Here is a 24,249-nt window from a genome sequence, read left to right on the forward strand (position 1 = left end):
CATTGTACTATACACCTGTAGCAGATTTGGCGCTGGGAGTTCTTTTGTACCAATTCTTTGCTCAACTCAGCATCTTGTTGGGTTGGCTGTTCATAGGATCAGCACTCCTGCCAAGACCAGAAAGTTCAGAGTCAACTATCGCTGTTTCATCTTCAGTACCTTCACTGGTTCAGCTCATGGTCCCTCCAGGCTGCTGTCTTATTATTTTGATATTTTATTTTTTTAAAAACCCTCAAAGCGGTTTACAAAAAGATAAGAAAATCAAGAAAAATTACAGCCCTATTTTAAAGCAGACAAAAGTTAAAATACTAAAACTGATTAAAATTACCTCCATTCTCTAAGCATCTAGGTAGGCTTGTCTAAGCAGGAATGTTTTTAGCAGGCGCTAAAATTACTACACCCATGCCTTGGTTGACGAACGCCTTGCGACTCAAACGTTTTGGCTCCCAAACGCCACAAACCTGGAAGTTGGTGTTCCAGTTTGTGAATGTTCTTTGGAGCCTCAAATGTCCAATGCGGCTTCTGTGGCTTCCGATTGGCTGCAGGAGCTTCTGGCAGCCAATCGGAAGCCACGCCTTGGTTTCCAAACATTTTGGAAGTTGAACAGACTTCCGGAATGGATTCCATTCGACTTCGAGGTACAACTGTATTACTCCAGTTCCAGTCCTTTGGGGAGTGCCATAGCCCGTATTCCCTCTTTCCTTGCAGTCCTGTTGTTGGCAGTGGGAGCTTTCCTCTGAATGCCTATATAACATGTTATGTATTGAAGGAGCAACTGATCTGGCTCAGGACTACAGTGTTGGCAAAGGGTTCAATCCCACTCTCCCACCCACCACCCACATTGTCCTGTTAAAGCCCAGCCCCCAGCCCCCGCTGTTTACCTTAAAAACAAACAATGCTGTTGCTAGTTGCTTGCATAAAAATCATTTATAGTTTGGTCCCTACTCCTTCTTTGGTGGGGGGGAGTTCCTTTTCCCTCTTCTCTTACTGTCCCCTCTTTTCTATCTCATAAAAAAACCCAGATCTCTAGAAAATAAATGTTGGTTGTGGACGCTGCATTTTTGAATTTATTATGCATTGTAAATCCAGCTTGGGTTTGGCAGAGTATTTGTATTTGGCAAAATGCAGAGTTCCTAGTTAGCAAAGGCAGTGTGTGTTTTGGTTCAATGAATAAGCATCTCTCCTCTCAAAGAGGACACAGGCCAACTGCTAAAGAGTTTTATCTACAAGACTGAGGGGCACCGAACATTGTACAGGGTTAGTGAATTCAGAATTGTTGTCATGTATCAACAGTTTTGCCTTGGGTTTGTTTCCAAATGTGTAGAGTACAGTTTATTGTAACCTTGCCACACTGTTCACTATCTGGAATCTGTTCCAGCCATTGCTTTCAGGGATATGCGTGGGTCCATCGGTGAAGCCAGTCTGCTGGTCCCACCAATAGGCCCATGCTGGCTTGATGTCACCTTGCTCTGCCCTTCTGCATCCTCATCCAGATAAGCTGCAGCACACAGCTCATGCTCAGTATAGCTGACTAAACAAAACCTTATGCCTTAGCATCACTGCAAACACAAATAGTACCATTTCCTAATTCTTCTGTCTTATGCTAGCACCTTTGTGGTTTCCTTTTTCTTTGCCATCCTCTTTTGTTTGGCTCTTACTTAGGTTAATGGCGCTGAAACTCCAGCACAGGAACAAATCCAGAATTCTTTCTTCCATCTGAAATTTCATGATATCTCCTATGCTGCTAGAAGGTTAATGCCACATCACTACACTGATGTTCTTGGCCACCGGAAAAAATGAGGAGTGTTCCAACACTCACAGTAAAACCCTCTTGGCCAAGTTGTCCTTGACTCTGCTGCTTCAAAGATAAATTATTCCCAATCTTCATAATTATCTTGCTTGTAAATGCCGGCTGTAAACAAGCTGTGTACCAAAATATGTAATACTTGGCCTTCGCCCATCACTTTTCTTGTTGGGTCAACATGGACTATTAGTGTTGAAGTGAGAATTGTTACACTGGAGTCAGTTGTACTTCTTGGCTCTCTGCTCTGTTGGCATTGTTTCATTCATCTTAGCAGCTTCATCCCGCTAACCTTGAATATTTTGCTACAATTCACTGATTCTCTGTCTATATATCTTTGGAGAGTCTCCCCTTCCATTGGCCTGCTTTTTGTTCTTCTAGGTTCTCCCTGAATATGATCTGTCCTGATTGAAAAGCCATTTGTCTGTCTCTGACTCTCTTTCTTTGACTGCCCCTCTCGCAGAACAAACAGAGTGATCTTGGCCATTCTGATTCCATAACGGGCTGTTGGCATTTTTAACCCAGTGACACTTCTATCATGTCATATTTGCCACTGCTTTAGTATTTCCATACCCTATTAACCAGATGTAGTAGTGCTCTAGTTAAAATTGCTGTTGGATTACCCTTCTATGGAGCGGAGACCACCAAGGCATTGCTGGAGCTCTTCCAGTATTATGAAAGAGCTCCTCTGTGAGAAGGAGTCTGGATCCAATAGGAAACCTTGAAAACTCCAGTTCTAAACAGCAAAGCCTTGGGTGGTGTTATTTATTTATTTATTTGGACTGCAGAACAATAATCTGTATGTATAGATTTCTTTTACAAGCACTGAGACATACTCATGTGTGCAGCAAAATATTAGCTCATATATACGTTGGCCAAGTTCTGAGCTCAGAGCTCTTATTTGCTCAGCCAGAGTTGATGCCAGCCTCACTACAACCTTGGAGAGGAAGCATTTCGTCGAGTTCCTGGTTTGCATTTTAACAGTTTTGTTGTGTGTTTCGGGGATGACGCAGCAGTATCCCTGCCTGGCTTGAAAGTACTATTTATTAGAAACTGAAGGTTAGTTGCAAGTTATTTATTTAACATTTTCTGCCTTACTTTTCCAAACGTCCATCGCAGCTTGCAAAAGAAGTGCCAGGAAAGCAATCTAGTGAGTTGTAGGTAAATTTAAATTGTATCTTCTGTAACCCTTCTACTTGCCTGCAGCAGGGGCAAAAACATTCTGTTTCCCATGCCTTACTCATATAGGACCTTGAACAGATTTTGGAAGATGGTTTAGTGTAGCGAGTAATACAAATGGGGGCCGGAGGGAGGTAACTTTCTGCAGCTCTCAGTTAATAAAATGTTGAAGTGCTGGGACCAGTGACATGTCCGTATCCTGTTCTCTCCGTCATCCTTTGCAGAGTTACAGTTCCTATTTAAGCAGCGAGCACAGTGGGATCCTGCTGCTGTGGCGTCAAGCCGCCACACTCCGTGGCAACTTTGCAGAGCTCCGCACAACCATGGAGAGGTGGGTTCTCCCTCAGTGTAGCAGCACTGCTACAAGAGGGACCCTGAGGGCTCTCTAGAAAATGCCTGAAAGATTTGCCTATGATGTTGATGCCCTCGTAGGGGGACCTTGTTGTTTAAAAATATTGAGTGTCATCAGCTCCAAAAATGCCAATGCGAAGCATTTGGGGAGGGGCAAAATATATCCCAGTTGCTGGAAACCATAGCAGAGTATTGCGTGGACAGGCGGAGCCCCCCCAACCCCAGGTGACCCCCACGTGGAATAATGACTCAAGACAATGTGCTATGAGATTAAAACTGGCCACAACTTTATTAAGTTTCAGGCTCAGGCATTGGGCGTTTATCCTTCCCAGTCCCCAGCCAGGGATCTGGGAGACTTCAGGGTTATCCAGAATGTGTGGGGCTTGGACTGGCTCTGGAGAACATATGTTCAAGCAGAGAGCCCGTCCCCCATTTCGCTGCCGTTGGACAGGAGAGCAATGACAACCTCTCAGCGTATGGCCAATGCCTCCCCTCAAGACCCCTTTAACAGGGAACCCTGATATCACTGCCACAAAGGGGCGTGGGTCACCACTTCACGCCCCCCTCCATTTAGGAAGATAGACTAAAGGATTCCGCCCAAGCCCTGAAACTGCCAAAGTTGTGACATTCTCCTACGGGAAAGGCAAAACCTGCCAATGCAGGAAAATTCCTTTCCGACCCTGACGTAACAACGCCTGTATACCTGTGGAGAAGAGGTTAATCTGCAAAGAAGACTTAACTGAGGGAGGGGAGGGTGGGAGAAGCTCTGGAGCCAACTGCTGCTTTGCAGGTAAACTTCACCTTCTGTTGTGTGGGCAGGATGGTCCCTCCCCTTACCTGGCCAATCCCCTCCCAGGCAGGATTGGGCGATTGGCTGAGGTAGGCGGAGACCTCCAGGTATCCAGCCTGGGAGGATGAAGCCAGCCCAAACTACCAGGAGTCGCACTGGGATCCAGGGGGCTGCGCGCGACCATGCAAAAGGCGCCCCCATTTGATGTGGGAGCTGTCATTGTGCCTGGGTTCTGCTTGCAGGTTTCCTGCAGGCACCTGATTGGCCACTACAAGAACAGGATGCTGGACTAGATGGAGCATTGACCTGATCCAGCACGTTCTTCTTACGTTGTTATTATATCTGAAAACCATGTCCTACGGCCTAACCCTAAATAGAACCCATCCTGGCTTTCAACTGGAACTTCTGGCTCTCAGCTGGCCTTGCCAGAGACAAAATGTGTGAATGCTGAATGAGAAAAGATTTTTACTCCCTCATTACCAGAGGTCTCGCTGAGGCAGGGACCGACATGGCAAGAGCTGCCCGCCGCCTCCAGACCGCCTGCCTCAACTTGGATTCCAACCTGCGCCTCTCGGAAAGCAGCTCCATCTGTTTGCTGGAGAAGCAGCTTCGGGAGAAAGTCCGGGAGATGATCCAGCTGCAGAGCCAGTGGGATGGAGAGAAAGCTGAATTGAACTCCAGGTTAGAAGAGCATTCGCAGGTGCCTCTGGTCTTTGGGGCGCACGCTTTTAAAGTGGGGTAAAAGTTTGCCCGTTGCTATATCCAGCGTGGGTGGCGCTGTGGTGTAAACCACTGAGCCTTGGGCTTTCCAATCAGAAGGTCGGTGGTTTGAATCCCCACGATTGGGTGAGCTCTCATTGTTCGGTCCCTGCTCCTGCCAACCTAGCAGTTTGAAAGCACGTCAAAGTGCAAGTAGATAAATGGGTACTGCTCCGGCGGGAAGGTAAACGGTGTTTCCGTGCGCTGCTCTGGTTTCGCCAGAAGCGGCTTAGTCATGCTGGCCACATGACCCGGAAAAACTGTCTGTGGACAAACGTCGGCTCCCTCGGTGAGATGAGTGCCGCAACCCCAGAATCATTCGATAATGGACTTAACTGTCAAGGGTCCTTTACCTTTAGCTTTATATCCAGCAGAATCAATCCACTGATTGCAATGGGCTTGTTAGTCAAGTCAAGTCAATGGATTTCAGTGCGTCCACCCTGAGTATGACCTATTAGACACAGCCCATCTCCCTGGATCCGTGAATCATGGCACAATAACGTGTTGTTACTGCTGTTATCAAAGGTGCATTTATATTCCACCTTTCCTCCGAAAACCTCAAGGTGGCGTACACACTTGTCTTCCTCTCCATTTTATCCTGACAACAACCACCCTGTGAAGTAGGTTAGGCTGAGAGACGGTGACTAGCCCAAGGACGTCCAGTGCTCTTCATGGCTGAGTGGGGATTTGCACTTCCTTCACACGGCATGTAGTTAAACTATGGAACTTGTGATGACCACCAACTTTAAAAGAGGATTGGACAAATTCACGGAGGACAAGGCTATTAACAGCTACTAAATCACAATGGCTGTGTTCTACCTCCACTGTCAGTTGCTGGGAATCACAGGTGGGCAGAGTGCTGTTGCATTCCTGTCCTACTTACGGGCTTCGCATGGGCAACTGGTTGGCCACTGTGAGAACAGGATGCTAAACTGGATGTGCCATTGGTCTGATCCAGCAGGGCTCCTCTTATATTCTTAGTCCCTCAGTTCCTAATCCAACACTCTAACCACCACACCACACTGGCTCTCTTAGAATGGAAGGCACTGATGCAAGCTGGCATGGTGGTGCCCAAGTTGAATAGCAAGGAGCATTTCGAGCCAGCATCCCCTTTAAGGTGGGTTCCTTGGAGATAGTAGTCCCCAAGCTGGATTCTCAAAGGGACTAGCTCCCTCAGGAACAAAGGCTTCACACTTCCCAGTTCTCAGTTGCAGTTCTCAGTTGCAAGCAATACCACTGGCAAGAAGTAATAGAGAGGCAATGGAGTGCTTGGTTCTAGCCCAGAGGACTACTCTTTGAGGCTATCTGCTCCTCGGGGAGTGGGGCAGAGCCTGTAAGGAATAGCCTGGTCCAGAGAGAATGTAAAGGCAAACTGGGACCTAGGAACTATTGGAAAACGATGTCTGCTCTTGTTCTCCATTGGTTCTTGATCTTGAATTGGCTCCACACCATCTGGATTCTTATTGACTGTTCTCTCCATCAACCCAAGACCTCTTGCTGAATCTGCTTTCTCCCAGTCTTTGTGTGAACTTATCCAGGACAATACATAGTGGGAAGGGAAGCCTTTCTGAAGCTACTTTCAGCTCTTAAAAATTGTTGTCAGCCTCTGACCATGTATCTTTTTAATGTGATGTGTGAATTGGTGGCTTAATGATCCCAAGAGTATGAAGAATTGAGTCCTTTGAGGTCATATGTTTTCACTCCTGATCAATCTGCCACCTACGTCTGGTTTGTGTCTTACAGGATTGCAGAGTTGGCCACGTTAGGAGATAAACTTAAAGAACAGAATGCAAAGAAAGAGAAGACCATCTCTGCCCTAAAAATGGACATTCAGAAATTGGTATACGTACCCACAAACCCCCCTTTCTGTCACTCTCTCAGGCAAACACACATAGCCTTACCGACATATACATCCTCACAAAAATGCATGGCCTAATACATACACACTGGCTTGCACTTCCACACACACCTGCCTTCTCATACTTTCTGTGCCCTTTCCCCATGTCCATTTCTGAGAAACTGCTTATCTTTGAACACTAGGAGGCCAGTAAGACTGGAGATCTAGAAGAGGTGAAGGACCTGAAAGAAGAAATCGAATATTTGCAACATAGCTTGAACAGCATCACAAAGGTGTGCGAAACGTTTACCTACCCTGTAATCCAGTTAAATTGCTATATATACATTCACAAGACGACTCTGACTCACTCTGTGTAATTTGATGGTAGACATCTAACTTGAGTAGAAATTGATGCTTGATTCACTAGGAAGTTCTTACACAAGCCCAGCTGAAATTAAAGGGTGCTATAGTGAGAGAGAAACCTATAGAACACCATCTGCTTTCTCTCTCACCACCACTATTTGTTGGTGGTACTCACCATCCTCCATTGGGCTTCTGGACATGCATCAGTGGTAGGCAGTCTGCAGCCATTTTGAACTTGAGCTAAGTTTGTTTTCCATCATTGGTGGCTGCCAGCAGTGTTAACTTACCCCAAATGTAAAGTCTCTATGCATAGACACAAACTTCTAGCCCGATCCAGACCCACTAAATCTCATAGACCTGTGATGGAATCTGCCAGGCCTCTTTAGCAGTCTCTTCTTACAACCATAGTCTCACAGAGTTAGGGTGGGGGATGTGGGGAACCCACTTAGTTCAACCCCAGTCTCATTATGGTATAATAACTTGTGATGGATTTGACTGGCATTCACTTCTTCTCAACCCTCCTCCTAGCTGGCTTTGTCTGAATCCAAGAGCACAGGACTCGGTTCCTTGGAAAGTACAAGAACCTCGTCAGAGGAAGACACCCTATGGCAGACCTCCCCTCTGCGCTCCAGCTCTCCCCACCGCCGGCGGGTATCACCATCCCGGGCACACCCTTCATCACTTCAGAATGCAGCACTGCAAGCAGTTCGTGCTGCTATCCAGAAATCACAGCAGCATGAGCAGGTTTGGATATCCTGAGTTTACGGTTATAAATCTGAGAGAGAGAGTACAGTGATACAGTCATCGAATGCTTCTACCTTACAGTCATTTCAAAATATGTATAAGACTCTAAATTTCACCGAGTATTGAAACCAGGAGGCGCTGCAACAATAGCCCCCCAGCTGCAGCGTCACTGCTGCTGCTTACTGGGAGGGGCGAGACAGTGAGGTTGGTGCTGTGCAGGTGCACCAAATCTGGCACTTTTGCTGCTTCACCCACACTGCCCCGACCTTGCTGGATTCCACCAAGAGAAATTGGCAACTCCTTCCACCATCCCCTGGAGCTCTTAGTGCACCAGTGTGGTGTAGTGGTTAAGAGCGGTAGACTCCTAATCTGGGGAACCGGGTTCGCGTCTCCGCTCCTCCACATGCAGCTGCTGGGTGACCTTGGGCCAGTTACACTTCTTTGAAGTCTCTCAGCCCCACTCACCCCACAGAGTGTTTGTTGTGGGGGAGGAAGGGAAAGGAGAATGTTAGCCGCTTTGAGACTCCTTAAAGGGAGTGAAAGGCGGAATATCAAATCCAAACTCTTCTTCTTCTTCTTCTACCTGCTGCCACAGGAACCCCGCCCCCGCCCCCCCCCCCACATCTTAGCCTTTGTCAGGGGAACAGCTGCAACACCCTTTTGCACTGGCTCTTAGTGTCCATATCCCTCGTGCATGCAGGCAGCATAGCCAAATGATGGAGCTCGGGAAGCCAGCTTTCAGAGATATGAATGCAATGCCTCTTCTGCACATTTTGGGTTTACCCAAACCACAGATTTCTGTATTTATTTACAAAATCCGGCTTCCCTGGCTATAGAGACTCAGCTCCTCAGCATCAGTGAAGATGTTGATCACAGCACTTGCCCACCTGTTAAATGGGGTATCCCCCCCCCCCGTGCATATCATGTTGTATGATGTGGAAGGGGTTTCCTGCTTGCTCCCTCTTTTTTTTTTTTAATGAACAGGAGTTGCGTGTGCAGCTGGAGTCTTGCCAGGATGCCCTGGGAACTGTCAAGAAGCAGCTCGCTGACTGCCAGCAGGAAGCGCAGGCAGCAAAACAGCGGCTGCAGGAAGAGAGGCAGGAATGTGAAGAGCTGACCCGGTCACTGGAGGATTGCAGGAGGGAACTGCAACGCTGGAAAGCCTCAGTGGAGGTGCTCGGAAGGTGAAAGAGGGAGCCTTCAGATCTGTTAATGCTTTTGAGTGACATGGCTCTGACTCAGTCCTTCAGGTGGTTAAGTAGATTGTGACCATCAAATAAGCATCTCAGAAAGGAAGCCATCCCCCTCTGTAGTGACACGTCACTGACTGGAAACTCCCTATGCCTTGCATCCCTTCACATCTGAGGAGGGTCCACAGCTCAGAGATAAGAGCATTTAGTTCCTGGCATCTCCAGGCTTGGCTGGGAAAGACTCCTAAAGAGCCACTGCTAGTCAGCGTAGACCAGCCTCTGCCAACCTGGTCCCCTCCAGATGTTTTGAATAGCAACTCCCACCAGCACCAGCCAGCACATCTGGAGGTGCCACAATGGCAAAAGCTGGTGTGTGTAGATTATACTGAACTAAATAGGCCAGCTGTGTGACTCAATATAAGGCAGCCTCCTGTGCTTACCTAAGGGCAGCACATTCATGATACAGTTTGACTTGGGTTGGTGGGTGGATGAGGAATATTGAACAACTCGCTTTTCCATAGTAACATAAAGGGGTCTCTTGTTTTGATGATGTGATTTCACACCTCTGCACCCATTTCTGTTGTGGTCGTCAGCCAAAGAGATGTAAAGTGATTCTTAAAGTGACGATGAAACAATGTCTTTGGGAATAACATGCATCAGCATTCGTTGCTGCCAAAGGTTATCAAATGCCTCTCCCCACTAGCCCCAACAGTATTACAGCGGTGTTATATATCTTGGACGCATATAAAAGGGTATCTGTGAAATTAATTTGTCCTAGGAAGGTCATTGGGTAGCATAGAATGGCACCTGCTCTATTGTTCCTTGTTGGGGATCTAAAAGAAGAACCTTTGTTGCATTTTGACAGGTTCCCCCTCCTTCCCCCTGTTTAAATTATTTGAAGGATTCACTAAATCAGCCTTCCCCTACCTGGTGCCCTCCAGATATTATTGGACTACAACTGGTTGGGGAAAGCTGCACTAAGTTGTATGAGAAGCGTACAAATACAATGGATGGATAGATGGAAAGACAGGCAGATTTGTTACAGCATATTTGAGTCTGGATTGCAGCATTCAGTACCCTGGCTTTTGACAGAGGGTCTGAATAGATGGCTTTTAGTTGCTTTGCACTATGTTTCTATGATTTTGTTCCCTGCCTCTGGAAAACTTTTTTTTCCTGTTCAAGGCCTTTGGTGGGGCAGGATTAATTGCCTTCCTCCTGCCTGCCCCTTCTCTGCAAGAAAGTAAGCCCACCTACTTGCAAAAGAGAAGTGGCGGTTGGTCACTAAAAGCATGTGGAGGAAGCAGAGCACGTATTTCTACCCCAAGACAAACTGGGGCCTGTTTTCAGGGTGCATTATCTTGACCCCCAGGATGCTCATATTTTGTCTGTTTTTTCACTCCTCAGAGAGAAGGAGGCCGCAGAAATGGCAGTGGAAAGCCTGAATCAGCAGCTCGATTCCTCCCATCTGGAGGTGGAACGGCTGAAGACTATGAATGGAGAGCTGCAGAGACAGCGAAAACTCCTGGAAGAACAGAAGGAGGATGTCATTAAGGAAAGGGAGAGAACGAAGAAGGAGCTGGAGCGGGGGTGAGATGCTGCGGTTGTGTCCCTAGTGCTTTGATGCACAAGGCAATCCTGCTCTCTGTGCTGGTCTTCAAAGACATGGCATGACTTTTCCAGATTCTCACACTTGGGCAGATAGATAGCCTTTGCTAATAATGTTGCGCGTAGTTCGTGTGAATTATCAGTGCTGCAAGTCATGATATTCTGCCTTAAAAGCAGTGAGCCTCTGCGTGCCAGTTGCCAGGGAACAAGAAGGATGTGGTCTTGAAAGATAGCTGTAATAATGGAAATAAAAAATTGAACCCCTACGACATTAATTGGCATCCCAAGGTGTATCGGCAACAATGAGTTAAGCGTAATCTGGCTTGGTTGGTGCAAGGCATAGTTAGACCTTTTCTTCTTCCTCAGGCAAAGATCCCTGGAGCAGCTTGAGGAAAGGATGTCTGCCCTGAAGAAAGAGCTGGTGACAGTCAAGGAGTCTTTGAACCAAGCCATGCTGGAGAAGGATATGCTAGAGAGTGCGAAGGAAGGCTTGAGCGGAGCACTTTCCAAAGTAAGGGTGGCCAGAAGGCACATTCCATATGCCAAATAACTCTCCTCCTGTCTGTTGCCCTAACTGAGGATATTGTCCTCTCCCTTTATGTTTCTAACTATTGCTGACATGGCCCCCAACCCCCCAGCATCTATTTGCTTTTCTAGGAAACAAAAATCTTGACTTTTCTATATGTGAAGTAATTACATATAGCATTGTAAAAGCTATAAAAGGATTTTATCACGCATAGTCTTGTGTAGTCAGATGGGAAAGGAAGCCAATTAAAGAAAAGAGGCGACAGCCTTAAGAACAAAGTATGGGATTGTCCAAAGTCAAGGATAGGAACAGGGAGCGGCTAAGTCCAGAGGTTGTGTAAAAGCAGGACTTGACTGGCAGCAAGTACAGAGACTTAGGAGGCAAAGGTACAAAGCACAAGTTGTAAAACCTTTACTGTTTTTGTATGTTTCTTGTTTAGCCACCTTGAACTTTTCAGGAAATGTGTTTTTAATCATCATTAATTCAGTTTATTAGCCACCCCATAATAAGAGTTACCTGGGCAACATGCAAAGTAATAATAACAGCAACTTAGTGCAACTGGTAGCCTGTCGCTGTCCACTTCTAGCACTAGGGAGTCTGGAGGGAGAGGCTAGTACTGTCACACTAGGCTAAGGCCATAGATCTGTAATGGTTGGGTTCCAAGGTTTTATGGAAAAGCCCCTTGCCAAAAGTCTCGGGAGCTTGGTTTATTGCAAAGACATGCCAGGCAGAAAGGCACAGTGCCCTTTTACTCTGGAAAATGTCACCGAATATTTGCTTTCCGCGTGGGCTTCTATTAGTGCCTGGTATGGAGGAAGGGGAAAGAGAATGAATGTAAAATCATAGCTGCTGTATCTTGATAGCCATAGCCGTCAACTTACAGATTTGAAAATAAGGGACCAGCAGCCTCGAAAATAAGAGATCAGCAGCCAAAATAAGGGATTTTAGTCAATCAGCAGCCAAACGAAGCCTCAAGTGGTGGTTCCCACAGCGCAGCAACCCAGCAAAGGGGATACAGCAAGGAAAACCACCATCACCTCTCCGCTAGGAAGCGCTGAGCAAAGGCGAGTCCCCAGGCAACGCAGCCGATTTGATTGGCACAAGGCATGCAAGCTCCACCCCCCAGTCGTTCTTAGACTCCTTATTGGGTGACCAATGCAGCCGGCAGGGAGGGAGGGAGAGGAGCTGCTTCCTTTGAAACCTGGGAAATTTAAGGGACATCAACAATCCGGGACAGCATCGGAAAACGGCGCTGGGATAAAGGAGTTTCCTGTCAAATAAGGGACGGTTGACAGCTATGCTTGATAGCCAGTGCTGACAGTTGACTGTGAATCCCAGAGACTTAGCCAGGAGGGCAGCATTACTGAGTCTGAGACAGTCCAGCACTCTAGAAGAACCAAATTTCATTCCTGACAGCTTTGGTCCCTTATGTTTTAAGGGGAAAGCAGAACTGTGGGTGAGGTGCCATTGCATGCCATCACATCATCAGGACTTGATATTTGAAAACAGTAAACTGTGTGCTAAGTTTAATCTCTTTTCTTGGAAATAATGTGCCTGCCAAGGCCATGGTCCAATAAAGTGTTAGGGCAGGCCCTGAATGAGTAACTATTTTGGTAAAACACTCTTGTGAACACTGCCCTAGCAGCTCAGATTGGCTCTGCTGAAGTGAGTAGCAGATCTCTTTGCCACCCTCACTTTGGCTAGAATGAACTTTCAGGGGGGAAACTATATTTTCCTAACATAATATTGCCTGGTTATGTAATGAACTTGATCTTAAAAAGAAAAATAGTGTTAACTTTTGTATGCACAAATGCTAAGGATTCCCTCTTCTCTTTCTTACTTTCAGGGTGTGTTTCTTTGTGTGTGTTTTAAAGGCACTGACTGGTATTAAATTGAATGTGGAATGGATAAATAGATCCTTTTAAAAAAGTGTGGCACAAGCCATATACAGATATAGATATATTTAACAAAGACAAAACCTCAAGGATAGATTTTTCAAATGTGGCAAAAGAGAGGAGGACCTCAGACCACTACATAATGGATAGTGGGTATTTATTCTTTCAGGTTTGAAGTATAAGTCTCTTGGCCATAAAGGCTTAAAACATTCACTTTTGTTTTCCTGCTATTAATCCCCAAGCTGTAGTAATATAGTTTAAAAGTGCCTGAACATATGCAAATATCAAATATTTTGCCCATGCAAAATTTACATGGACAGCAACTTCAGACCAAAAATAATATATCTCACTGGACATGTCGACATCATATGCCTCAACAAGGCCCTTTTAGCATTACGCTTCCAGCATCTATCTGGATTGGACCGTGTCTTCCTGTACAACTGTTGTGGAGACTAGTATTCATGAAACACCTTTTTGGGGGCGGCAGGCTCAGTCTCAATTTCAAATCTAGAGAAATTTTCAGGACAGACTCTAAAGCAGTTTTCCATTATCTGGATTTTATAGCACATTCTAATTACCTATTCCACAACTCTCCCAAGTTCCTAAAATCTACTTTATAAAGGTCCAATAAGCAGTTTTAAGCAGCATTCATGGATTTAGCTTTCTGGGAAGATCCAATAATTTTATCTAACCATTTAGGAGATTCTGAAGCACCCAAGCCACACAGTCCACAAATAGACACCAAAAGATGCAATTGAAGATGCTGCCTTTCAGCACTCAGTAAATGATATTTAAACAGCAATATAAAAGACGACAACCAAAATGCCGTCCAGCTGATTTAATGTATAAATTTCACAACCAACCCATTTCTTCCACGGAAAAGGCTGCCTATCTATCATCAAATCTGGATTACCCCATAAAGTTAGTGTATCTGAAGAAGTGTGCATGCACACGAAAGCTCATACCAAGAACTAACTTAGTTGGTCTTTAAGGTGCTACTGGAAGAATTTTTTTTTGTTTTGCCCATAAAGTTAATTAGGCATGAGTTTATGGATCTCTGTTCCCTAAAGCATAGCTTCTCATCTGAGGCACCATTGCTATGCCTTGAAGGGCAAGCAGCCTGGAGTTGGAGGTGAAATTCAGTATCTCAATTTCCTCCTCAGGTTAAAGCCACCAATGCTAACCTTGAGCTCTCCATACACAAGATGAAATCGGAAGAAGCTGTGCTGAGAGACTCGTTAGCCAAGATGGGTGCTCTGAACGAAGGACTGGCTCATGACAAAGTCAGCCTCAACCGCATAATTCTACAGGTAACAAAGACAGCCAGGGTGTAGCAGAGGGTGTAGCTAAGTGTAGCCACTGCTTATGTGAGCATGTAGGCACAGAGAGCCCTACCATTGGGCAAGTGGAGTCAACTACCTCTGGCAGAGGATTTGAGCCAGCTTTAATTGTGGTGGCGGGTGAGATAACAGATTGTACCCCGGTATAACAATCACCTTAAGGGCTACAAACAGCATGCTGCAAATGATTTAGCAGAGCCCAAGATTGAAAATTATCACTTCTAGTTGTGTTTGGAAGATGGCAGGAATCTGCTGTGAACCTTTGAGCTGTGCTGTCTCTGCCTTATGACAGAATGAGAGTTAAACTAAAGGAGAATATACCGGTAATTGAATCTCTCATTAGTGTAAAATGTAAAAAACAACTGCCTACAAGGTGTGGGGAGGAGTAGGGATCTTGAATTGGGACTTGGTTGCTGGGAGAGGGTCTGTTACCCTCTCTCCCCCATTCACAATGCCAACATACCTGTGAAAACTCCCTGAAGCTATTGTTTATCCTGTTAGTATAGCATTTTTGTATGATACTGTACGTTTTCCCTAATAGGGCAAACAGCAACTGCGGAAGGGGAGTGATTATCAGGAAAACAGTGTATGTGTTGGAGAGAACTAATTCTCTCCTCCCTTAGTACCAGGGTCCCAGTCCAACACACAGACACACCACCATCACTTTCTACAAAAGTGTAAAAATATGGAAGATCCAATAATGTACTTCTGTTGTCTCATCTTCTTTGGCCCTGTCAGCTGCAAATTCGAAAACAAAATACAACTGCCCTGAGTCCTAGTCTAAGTTTTTTTTTATCCTAAAACTGTGGTAGCCATATCCTGGAAGAACATGCCCTGAATCCCGGTTTGCCTGTCAGTCCCTGAGTGTCCCTTGCTCAGAGCAAACAAAGCTCTCCTCAGTGGTTTCGCTGGCTGCCAAAATGCACACTTTCCTGTCAGCCTCTTTAAACCCATGGTGTGCCAGAAAGCTTTCGGCCTCATGAGCACCATCATCCCTGCAGGGCTTGTAACCGCCAAGAGCTTGTAACTTGCAGTGAGGCCTGAAATGGGGGGGACTCAAGAGTGCTCACACACTCCACAGCTTATGCCAACAGCATTTATAACTTCCGGAAGACTTCAAGCATGCGATTGCTGCCTAATGGAAGCTTGTAAGCTGCCTACAACAAGCGCATGGGAAAATTCACCCAAGCACGGCTATCGTAGCCTTCAAGACTGTGCCCTCATTGAAGCGCCTGCTCCATTTGGGGAGAAAGTAAAGCTAAACCTTTCCTGTCACCATTGATTTGTGCAAGTGGGGGGGAGCAGGTAAGGAAGGAAAGCAAAAGAAAACCTAAGGAAAACCCGGAGTCCAGAATTACCCCCAAAGTTTCTGCACGGTTGAAACTGTGAATCAGAAACTGATCTGGCTTAAGTGGATCAACTTTACCAGAAGGTCATTTTGATATGTCCACTGGAGTACAGTATGTGAGCAAAACCAGACCCAAACAGAGGGAGCAGAATGAGAACTGATGGTAGGAGGTTTGGTTCAATCTAGATGTGCTTTTAATGGGCTGAATCCAATTAATGTGCATATTTTTAAAATTGTGAATAGCAACTCAAGACACACACACAAAGACACTGCAGAGAATGGGGAGGCATCCTTCCTTCCTTCAAACAGCAGCTTGGGAAGCCAATTTTCATTTAGACTACAAGTGGAGAAGGCTAAACCCTTCCCGTATCTTGTGGTCTCACTGCTGATTGCCCTTCTTCCCCTGCCCCGTGACTGTCGTTTAGGTTTTCTAAAATGTGTTAATTGCACTCACACAATTTATGTCACATTTAGGCCTCATTTGCATGTCACCTCAAACAATAATTAAACTAAACTTATGGTTTAAAGGTGAATGCTGGTGCACACTGCTGAAACTGCAGGCATTTTGCTTCACTCCTTCTGTTGGCACACTGCCATAACGTATATCTGAACTCATGAGTTGTTTCCCCCCAAACAAACTACAAGTAGGGGTGTTGGAAAATTCTGGTGAAAACTGAAAAAGAAGCGGAAATTGATGCAGTCCACACATTTTGTTTGTGGTCAGGGATGGAATTCTGTCAAGTGAGTCTGATCAGTATTGGTTCGCATTGTGTTGCTTTTCTAACTCTGCAAATGGTATGCAATGAATGACTTTTTTTAAAAGAAAAAAGCATTGTTTTGACATTTCCTTTACATTGAAATGAATGTAAGTTCCATAAATACTTATGTAAACTTATATAACTTATGTTAAATACTGGTCTGCGAAACAAATAATTGCATTGAAAAAGAAATGGCGCTGATTCTGACAAGCACAAGTTGGAATGGCAACCACTGCTTTCTTATAGCTCTGCCCATGAGCTGTAAGCCAAGAGCAAACATTGTTTACAATTCATGCTTTGTTTGGAGAGAAATAAGCCACAAGCCTGGGTTTGGACATAACGCTAAGCCAGACCATGGGTTAGCTCCTGTCAACGCGGCAGGAGAAGGAGGAGAGAAGAGTCATGATGTCAGCGGTGTGTGTACGACTACACTGTGTGTTCTCCTTTAAATCAATGTTTAGTTTGAAGAGATGTGCAAAAAAGGTAGAGGACCTCTGACAGTTAAGTTCAGTCACAGATGACTCTGGGGTTGCGGCGCTCATCTCGCTTTAGAGGCTGCGTTTGTCCGCACAGTTTTTCCAGGTCATGTGGCCAGCATGACTAAGCTGCTTCTGGCGCAACAGAACACTGAACCAGAGCAGCGCACGGAAACGCCATTTACCTTCCCCTCAGAGCTGTACGTATTTATCTACTTGCACTTTTTGGCATGCTTTCAAACTGCTAGGTTGGCAGGAGCTGGGACCGAGCAACGAGAGCTCACCCCGTCGCGGGGATTCGAACTGCCGACCTTCGGATCTGCAAGCCCAAGAGGCTCAGTGGTTTAGACCACAGCGCCACCCATGTCCCAGAGCTGTGCAAGCTAGACCATAATTTGGTCCTTAGAATCTCTGTGTTGGAGGGGAGAAATGGCAAAAAAAGGAGCTATTGTTCTATTTTTACACTTGAAACGTAATTAGATTTTTCCCAAGTTGGTTTTTACCACAAATGCAAAAGCAAAATAACCCCCCCTCCAATTGACCAGAATATACATTTGAATAACAGAAGGCGCTCCTCCCATTTTCTCTTCTTTGCTAATGATTGCACATTCAAATTCAACAATAAATCCAGGGGCCGTGTGTGAAAGTGCCATAAGGATGCATCCTCGTTCCCTTTCTGCCAAGGCTAGCACACCTTTTGTTTTCCTGCTGGATCATCTCCCCCTGCCCCTTCTAGAGCCTGCAAACCCCCGTCTTTCCTCTTGTTGTGCAGCTTGAAGAGGAGAAGAGCAGGCTTTCAAATAGGAAGCGGGAGCTGGAACAAGAGCAAGCCGGTTGGCGTGAGCAGCTGGCGCACTTGGAGCAAGAACTGATGCACACGAGGGCAGAGAAGCAGGGGCTGGAACAGAGCTGCAAGGCCTCAGAAGAGAAGCAGGAGAGACTGGAAGGGGAAGTGGCCTCGCTCCACAGGGAGAGAATCCAGTTTCAGGACCAAATAATGCAGGTATGAAACAGAGGGCAGAACACAGTACCTTTTCATTGCCTCAGGATACAGTAAGGATGTGAATAAGAGAGGACTTGGGATAATTTTTGTCTTCCTGGTTGAGTACTCTGCTGGGGAGGGGACAAATGGGGCATGATAGATCACTAAGTCTTTTCTGTTGCAGCCAAACATGAGATTTGGAGTAATTTATGTGAATTACAAAAACTTGGCCCTTTGGTTGCTTTCCTGGTTGCAAAAGTTGTGGGAAGTGGGAGTGCATCACTTGGCATTCCCCACCCCCCCACCCCGCAACCCCAATGATTGCTAACATATTGGTTTGGCAGGTTTGATCTGTTGGAAATGCGGAGGTTTGATGTGTTGAAAGCATTATACAGTATTGCATTTCAGTTGCCAATTTAGCTCTGATCACAGTAGAGATATAACTTGTGCTCGAGCGTTATTGTGCTTGGATCTGTTACTCCGATATAAAAAGACTTTTATAAATAAATATAAGAATATAATATGAGAAAGGTTCCAGTGAGAAACGCCACTTGTTGATTCAGATGGTTGCTCATAATAACTAGGTTGGCCCTGACACAAGAGGGCATCTTGGCGATACACTCGGCAAAGCTTCTGCAATACAGTTGATCCAAACAAACTATTTTGGGATTCCTGTCCAGAAGAACCACTGAGTTCAGAGGCTGTCCTAAGCACACTCAGCCCAAGGATGGCTGGTAGTTAATTCTTTATTGACAAAGACGGCTGGTGACAAAGCACACACTTATGGTAGGTCCTAAGGTGCACAGAGAAAACACACACACTTCTGCCGACTTCAGTAGTGATGGGAAGTTTTGCTTCTGCACATGACTCTGGCAAACTGTTCTAAGCTGAAGCATTCCTTCCTCACCCTAGAATGTTCTGGCTTCCCCTCCCCAGGCTGGTGTTCTGAGCTAGACTGGTGGAGCAACAGCATAACCACACCTCCACCTGACCTTAAGGACCGGCATCTGATGGGGCGAGCACAAGCAACCTGCGACTTCTCATACACTCCTGCCCTTACTCCAGTCCCAGTTCCTGACCTGTGTCATTCACCCTCTCTTCTCTTTCTGTGGTGGAGGGTGGGGTGATTAAAATAAAATAAAAAATCAATCCTCCTGTCAGACTGGGAATATCCCCTCATTCACACAGTTTAGGATATTCCACCATTCTTCGGTAGAGTTTCTTTTCTTTCAGAAAAGTAAGTGGCTCACATATATGTCAAACAAAGCTTTAATAATAAAGAAAATAACATACTATCTGAGAGAAACATCATGAGGCAAGAATGACAGTTGGCCTCTCTAACTGAACTAAACTGGACACCTGAAGGGAGGGGCTGATTCCGGAGCACAACACAAAAGCTCCGCCCACCAGATGGCAGGCATTCTACTATTCAAATTAGGCCCCTGTGTTTTTTTAACACAGTGTCCTTCTTCTCAGACTCTTCCCTCCCTCCAGCCCTGAGTGCTGCCTCACAGGAGGCACCGAACCTCATAAATTGCTGTTCCTTTCCCCTGGGGCAGCCTCTGACCCTGTGGCATCTGCCACGCACTCCTCAGCACCCTGCCAGTCCCTGACAGAGGCACAGCTCTGCCAAACTACTGCCCTTAAGAGGAGTGGTTTATATCAGGGATGGAAAGCTGGTGGTTCTCCATACATTGTTAGATGACAACTCCTCAGCCATCGTCTTTGACCACTGAGTGGAAGGACTGTAGCTCAATGGTCCAGCTACTATGTTGCATGCAGAATAACTCAGGTTCAGGCCCCAGCATCTCCAGGTCACTGTGGAAGAGAGAACACTCTCTGAAATCCTGAAAAGCTTCTGCCAGTCAGTGTAGGCAGGCCTGAGCCTGATGGATCAGTGTTCTGACTCAGTAGAAGGAGGTTTCCTATGTTCCATGCTGCCCAGGGCTGATGGTAGTCTAACAACACTTGGAGAAGCCGCCCCAGTTTACAGGGTTGTGTAGCCAGGATCCTAATTAGGCTCTTAATTTCCTGCTCTTACTCTCTCACACACTTCCTCTGCTTTTTGCCAGCTGAACAGCCAGAAGCAAACTCTAGGTGAGCAGCTGGCCCAGAGCCACCAAGAGATGGAGATGCAAGCAGACTCCTTGCTCTGTACGCTGCAGGAGAAGGAAGACATGGCTAAGGAAAAGGCACAGGTGGTTGTGGAGCTCACTTCTCTGGAGAGGCACAGGAAGTTGTTAACAGAGGAGACAGATGCTCTCAGGTAATGCCCAGTGGCTATGAAACAACTGGTGGTCTCCTGAAGACTGGCTTGCAAATTAACTTAAGAGAAGGGTGGCATGAGGCAAAGTCATGCAACCTAAGCCAGTAAGCCTTGCTTCACCCCTGTTTTAAAGCGTAAGCCTGTGGATATGCTTCACTTGTACACCATACCATAGTTTGTAACAGGCTCAGTGTCTTGGTTTCAGCCTTGCTTTTTGTTTCAGTCAAATATATATTTTCCCTTTTCCCTTCTGGCCTGTCCAGGCAGCAGCTGCCTATGCCCCTCTGTTCGGTGTTTCTGCGCTAAATGAGAAGCACAGGAAGCTAGCTAAGTGTAAACCTGCAGGCAGGTGCCCTTTTATTTGTTGCACATTTCCTGGTCTCTGGACTTCCTGTGGATGGGCAGGGCTGGCAGAGTACCTGTGGTGGATGGGGATCATTGGTGCCAACAAGCTTTCTGGGGTAGTGGATAAATAGATGCCTGTAGAATCCAGGCATTGACAGCTTAATTGACTGGCCTTGATTATTTCCTGATGTGCTTTAGAGTGGAGAAGGAGTCCCTGGAAACCAGCCTTTTTGAGGCACAAGAACTGGCAGCACAGCTGGAAGCTCGCAAGGAACAACTAGAAGGAGAGAACCAAGGCATCAAGCTTGCCAGAAAGGCTCTTCAAGGTATAGTACACACATTATTCAGTCTGATTCAGAACTCCATGGAATCTTCCTTTTAAATTATTAAGGTGTGCACAAACCATACATTGAAAGCACATGGCTTCCCCCAAAGAATTCTGGGAACTAGTTTGTTAAGAGTGTTGGGAAGCATAGCTCTGTAAAAGGTAAAATACAGTTCCTAGGAGTCTTTGAAGAAGACATGTGCTTTAAACGTATGGTATGTATACAGCCATTGTTAAGTGGTTGGGATACCACTGAAAGTGCCCAATAATTTTTTTAAAAAAACCACCTCACCTGTTATCTGACTATACCTGACTATACCTGAGTATACAGGCAGCCCTGTTCAGGGAAGTTTTTAATGTGTGACATTTTAATGTATCCTTAATCTTTGTTGGAAACCTCTCAGCATGCCTGGGGAAACCCAGCCAGATGGGTGGGGTACAAATAATAAATTATTATTATTATATAACTGGTTATTGGTGACACACGTTCAAATTACCATTTAACATAATTTTGCATCAAAATCAGCCAATGAATAGGTTTCCAGACTTACTTGTTTTATCCTATCTTTTTGTGATGGCTGTTTTTTGTGAAACCTGTTCAACTTGGTTAAAGCCACATATATAAATCCAGATGCGATAAAACATATCAGTGCAAAAATACAATTTATAAAAATGATATTTTATAAAAAGCAATGTGGGTGCAAGAGACTTTTAAAGCCGCTTTCTTAAAAAATGACAGCAATGAAGCTGAAAGAACTGCTTGCTGAATTGTGCCCTCTGTTGAAGAAACAGTTTGTTGTCACAGCCTATACTGAAGAGTTGCCCATTTATCTGTCCTGGATGGTGTTTGTTTTCTTTCATTAGTGGAATTGGGAAAAGCCCAGCATGAACTTGAGCTTCGGGAAACCACACTGAGGCGAGAAATAGAGATGTTGAAGCTCCAGATAACTGAGGAGCAACAAGGGTTCCAGCAGGTCATAAAGAACCAGAAGCTGGGTTTTGAGGAGGACCTCGAGCGCCTCAGAAAAGAGAAGGTCAGTGCTGAAGACTCCTAACTCTTATGCAGCCAAATTCTTCAGTCCAGTGTCAGTGATGGTTGAAATGAGTGAAGGCTGGGTACTAGAAAATTGCCATGTCCACTAACCAAATCCAGTTCTAGTGTTCAATAGTAAGTCACTTTTATTGTTGTTAGAGTAATAAGAGGGTTCTGCATGACTCCAGGCTGTTATTATTTTGTGGGAGGGACTTGAGTGCATACTGGATATTTAGGTATGTACAATTCAAGTAGATTAAAGTGCTCTGTCAACCTGTCTGATTATTGCTGTTTGCCCACTCCAGTCTAGTTGTCTAGCAGCTCCCAACATGCTAATGTTAATAATAAATAATAATATGGTGGTGGTGAAGCTAGCAACCATTGGTGCTGAGAGAGAGACTGTATAACTGTTCTTTCTCCTCGATACTGTGAGTTGTTGTGGTATCAAGACTACTTGAGATGATAGGAGCTGATTTCCAAGCACATCACAAGTTGTATACATATATTGAATGAGTTGTGAAGAACACTCATGTGGTATAAATTTGAATGTGGTATAAATTTGAATGCTTCCTTCATAATACCCGTTAATAAGGAGTAGCTCTTTTCCTAGTAATAACAGTGTTGAGCAGTGGTGTAGTATAATGGCTGGTACTTGAATAGGGAAACATGGTTTCAAATTTCTCCTCAGCCATGACAATGCACTAGTCATTGTATCTCAGCTTAAACTACCTGAAATGGTTCTTGTGAGAATATAAACGGAAGGGAAACTACCCTGAGGTCCTTGAAGAAATGATGAAATGTGTTAATAATAATACTTAACATTTATAAGGGAGGCGCAGGTGCCAGAAGCGGTTTAGTCATGCTGGCCACATTATACGGAAAGCTGTCTGTAGACAAACGCTGGCTCCCTCAGCCTGAAAGTGAGATGAGCGCTGCACCCTGTTGTTGCCTTTGACTGAACTTAAACATCCAGGGGTCCTTTACCTTTATCTTATATACCTGTATATAGGCAGCTATGATTTCTACATAGGTATGGCCTTTATACCTGTCAAATAGGTATGGCCTTTATACCTTTATACCTGTCAAATATACATGTGTATTAAATGATTCAAACTGGATTCTAATTACAGGATGTACCACATTTGGGTGGTTTCCTTTTCACTGGAGTCCTATTAGCCTCTGTCATGGTTTCTTTGAACTGCTTTGAATATGTTTCAGACTGGAAGTCTTAGGCAGGCACTGGAGATAGGGATTTGGTTGCAAGGAACTTGCTTGTGTTCAACACCAATAGGAGCATTGCTAGGTGCTTAAAAGACTCAGGGCAAAAGGCTACAGACACAACTCTGAATAACATGTGAATATGCTAATATATATGTACAGATGCAAATGTAGAATTTAAATGTCACACTAGGAAAGCCAACAAATTTCCAATCAAAATAAGCCCAGATAAATCATTCCATTAATTTGGATCCTAGCCCCAATCAGTTCCTCTTCATTTCTCCCAATTAATCCTGCTCCAAATTAATTCAATTCCCATTCAATTCCCCCTCTTCTCTAGATAATTTATTCCCACAAAATTAAATAATATCCTGCTCAGTTAACTAAGATCACTCCTGTTCAATTTCTCCCAAATTCACTATCTGCCAGAAACACTCAGTACATTTAGAAAAAGTTTGGGTGGGGGTGCCCCATGATCCCATTCTTGCAACACCCCTGGATACTAGTGTTATGTACTGAGTTGAATAGGATCCAAAATGCAGCAGTCTGATTGGTCCTAGAACAATAGGATTCAGAATACAGCAGTCTGATTGGTCCTAGAACAATGCAGCAGTATGATTGGTCTGCAGGAGCCACCTAATCCAGCTCCAGATGGAAGTGAATCCACAACCTGATTGGCCTACAGGAGAATTCTGGAATTAGCCAATCACGAGCAGCCCATTGTGTAAATAACGTATATAAAGCAGATACTTTGGGGGAACTTTCATTCCTCCTCACCACTATGAGCTGAATAAAGAGCATGAAATCCACTCTCGACTCCGAGCATATTTCAACTAGTTTACCTGATAACTTCCTGCTCTGCTGACACCAGGAGGCCCTGCATCTGGCATTGATTGAGGAGAAAGACGAGGCTGTGCATCATCTTCAGCAAGAGAAGGAAGAACTGGCATCCAAGCATGAAGCTGAAAAAAGGGAGTTCATGGAGGAGATCCTCTCTTTGCAGCAGAACCGGGATGAAAGCCTCCTCCTGCTAGAGAATGAAAAACAGAAGGTGAGAAGAGAGTAACATTAGTCGGAAGGAAGCTACCTGCTTTCAAGCCATGGTTTAGCTTAGCGTG

The 24,249-nt window shown here is 45.2% G+C and overlaps 1 protein-coding gene across 1 annotated transcript in view; it reads left to right on the forward strand.

The window, feature by feature from the left end:
• The window catches only part of CROCC2 (ciliary rootlet coiled-coil, rootletin family member 2), an 87,021-nt gene that overhangs the window by 18,742 nt on the left and 44,030 nt on the right, over positions 1-24,249 (forward strand). The window contains exons 8-21 of the mRNA XM_081910655.1: positions 3,205-3,311; positions 4,605-4,802; positions 6,624-6,720; positions 6,921-7,010; positions 7,609-7,824; positions 8,809-9,008; positions 10,419-10,601; positions 10,986-11,130; positions 14,204-14,350; positions 17,735-17,965; positions 20,017-20,210; positions 20,754-20,881; positions 21,745-21,914; positions 24,003-24,182. Of these exons, the coding sequence (XP_081766781.1) occupies positions 3,205-3,311; positions 4,605-4,802; positions 6,624-6,720; positions 6,921-7,010; positions 7,609-7,824; positions 8,809-9,008; positions 10,419-10,601; positions 10,986-11,130; positions 14,204-14,350; positions 17,735-17,965; positions 20,017-20,210; positions 20,754-20,881; positions 21,745-21,914; positions 24,003-24,182 (2,286 nt within the window). The remainder of the gene's footprint in view (positions 1-3,204; positions 3,312-4,604; positions 4,803-6,623; positions 6,721-6,920; positions 7,011-7,608; positions 7,825-8,808; positions 9,009-10,418; positions 10,602-10,985; positions 11,131-14,203; positions 14,351-17,734; positions 17,966-20,016; positions 20,211-20,753; positions 20,882-21,744; positions 21,915-24,002; positions 24,183-24,249) is intronic.

Source organism: Podarcis melisellensis (genome assembly GCF_964234715.1).
Source record: "Podarcis melisellensis genome assembly, chromosome: 5".
Lineage (NCBI taxonomy): Eukaryota > Metazoa > Chordata > Lepidosauria > Squamata > Lacertidae > Podarcis > Podarcis melisellensis.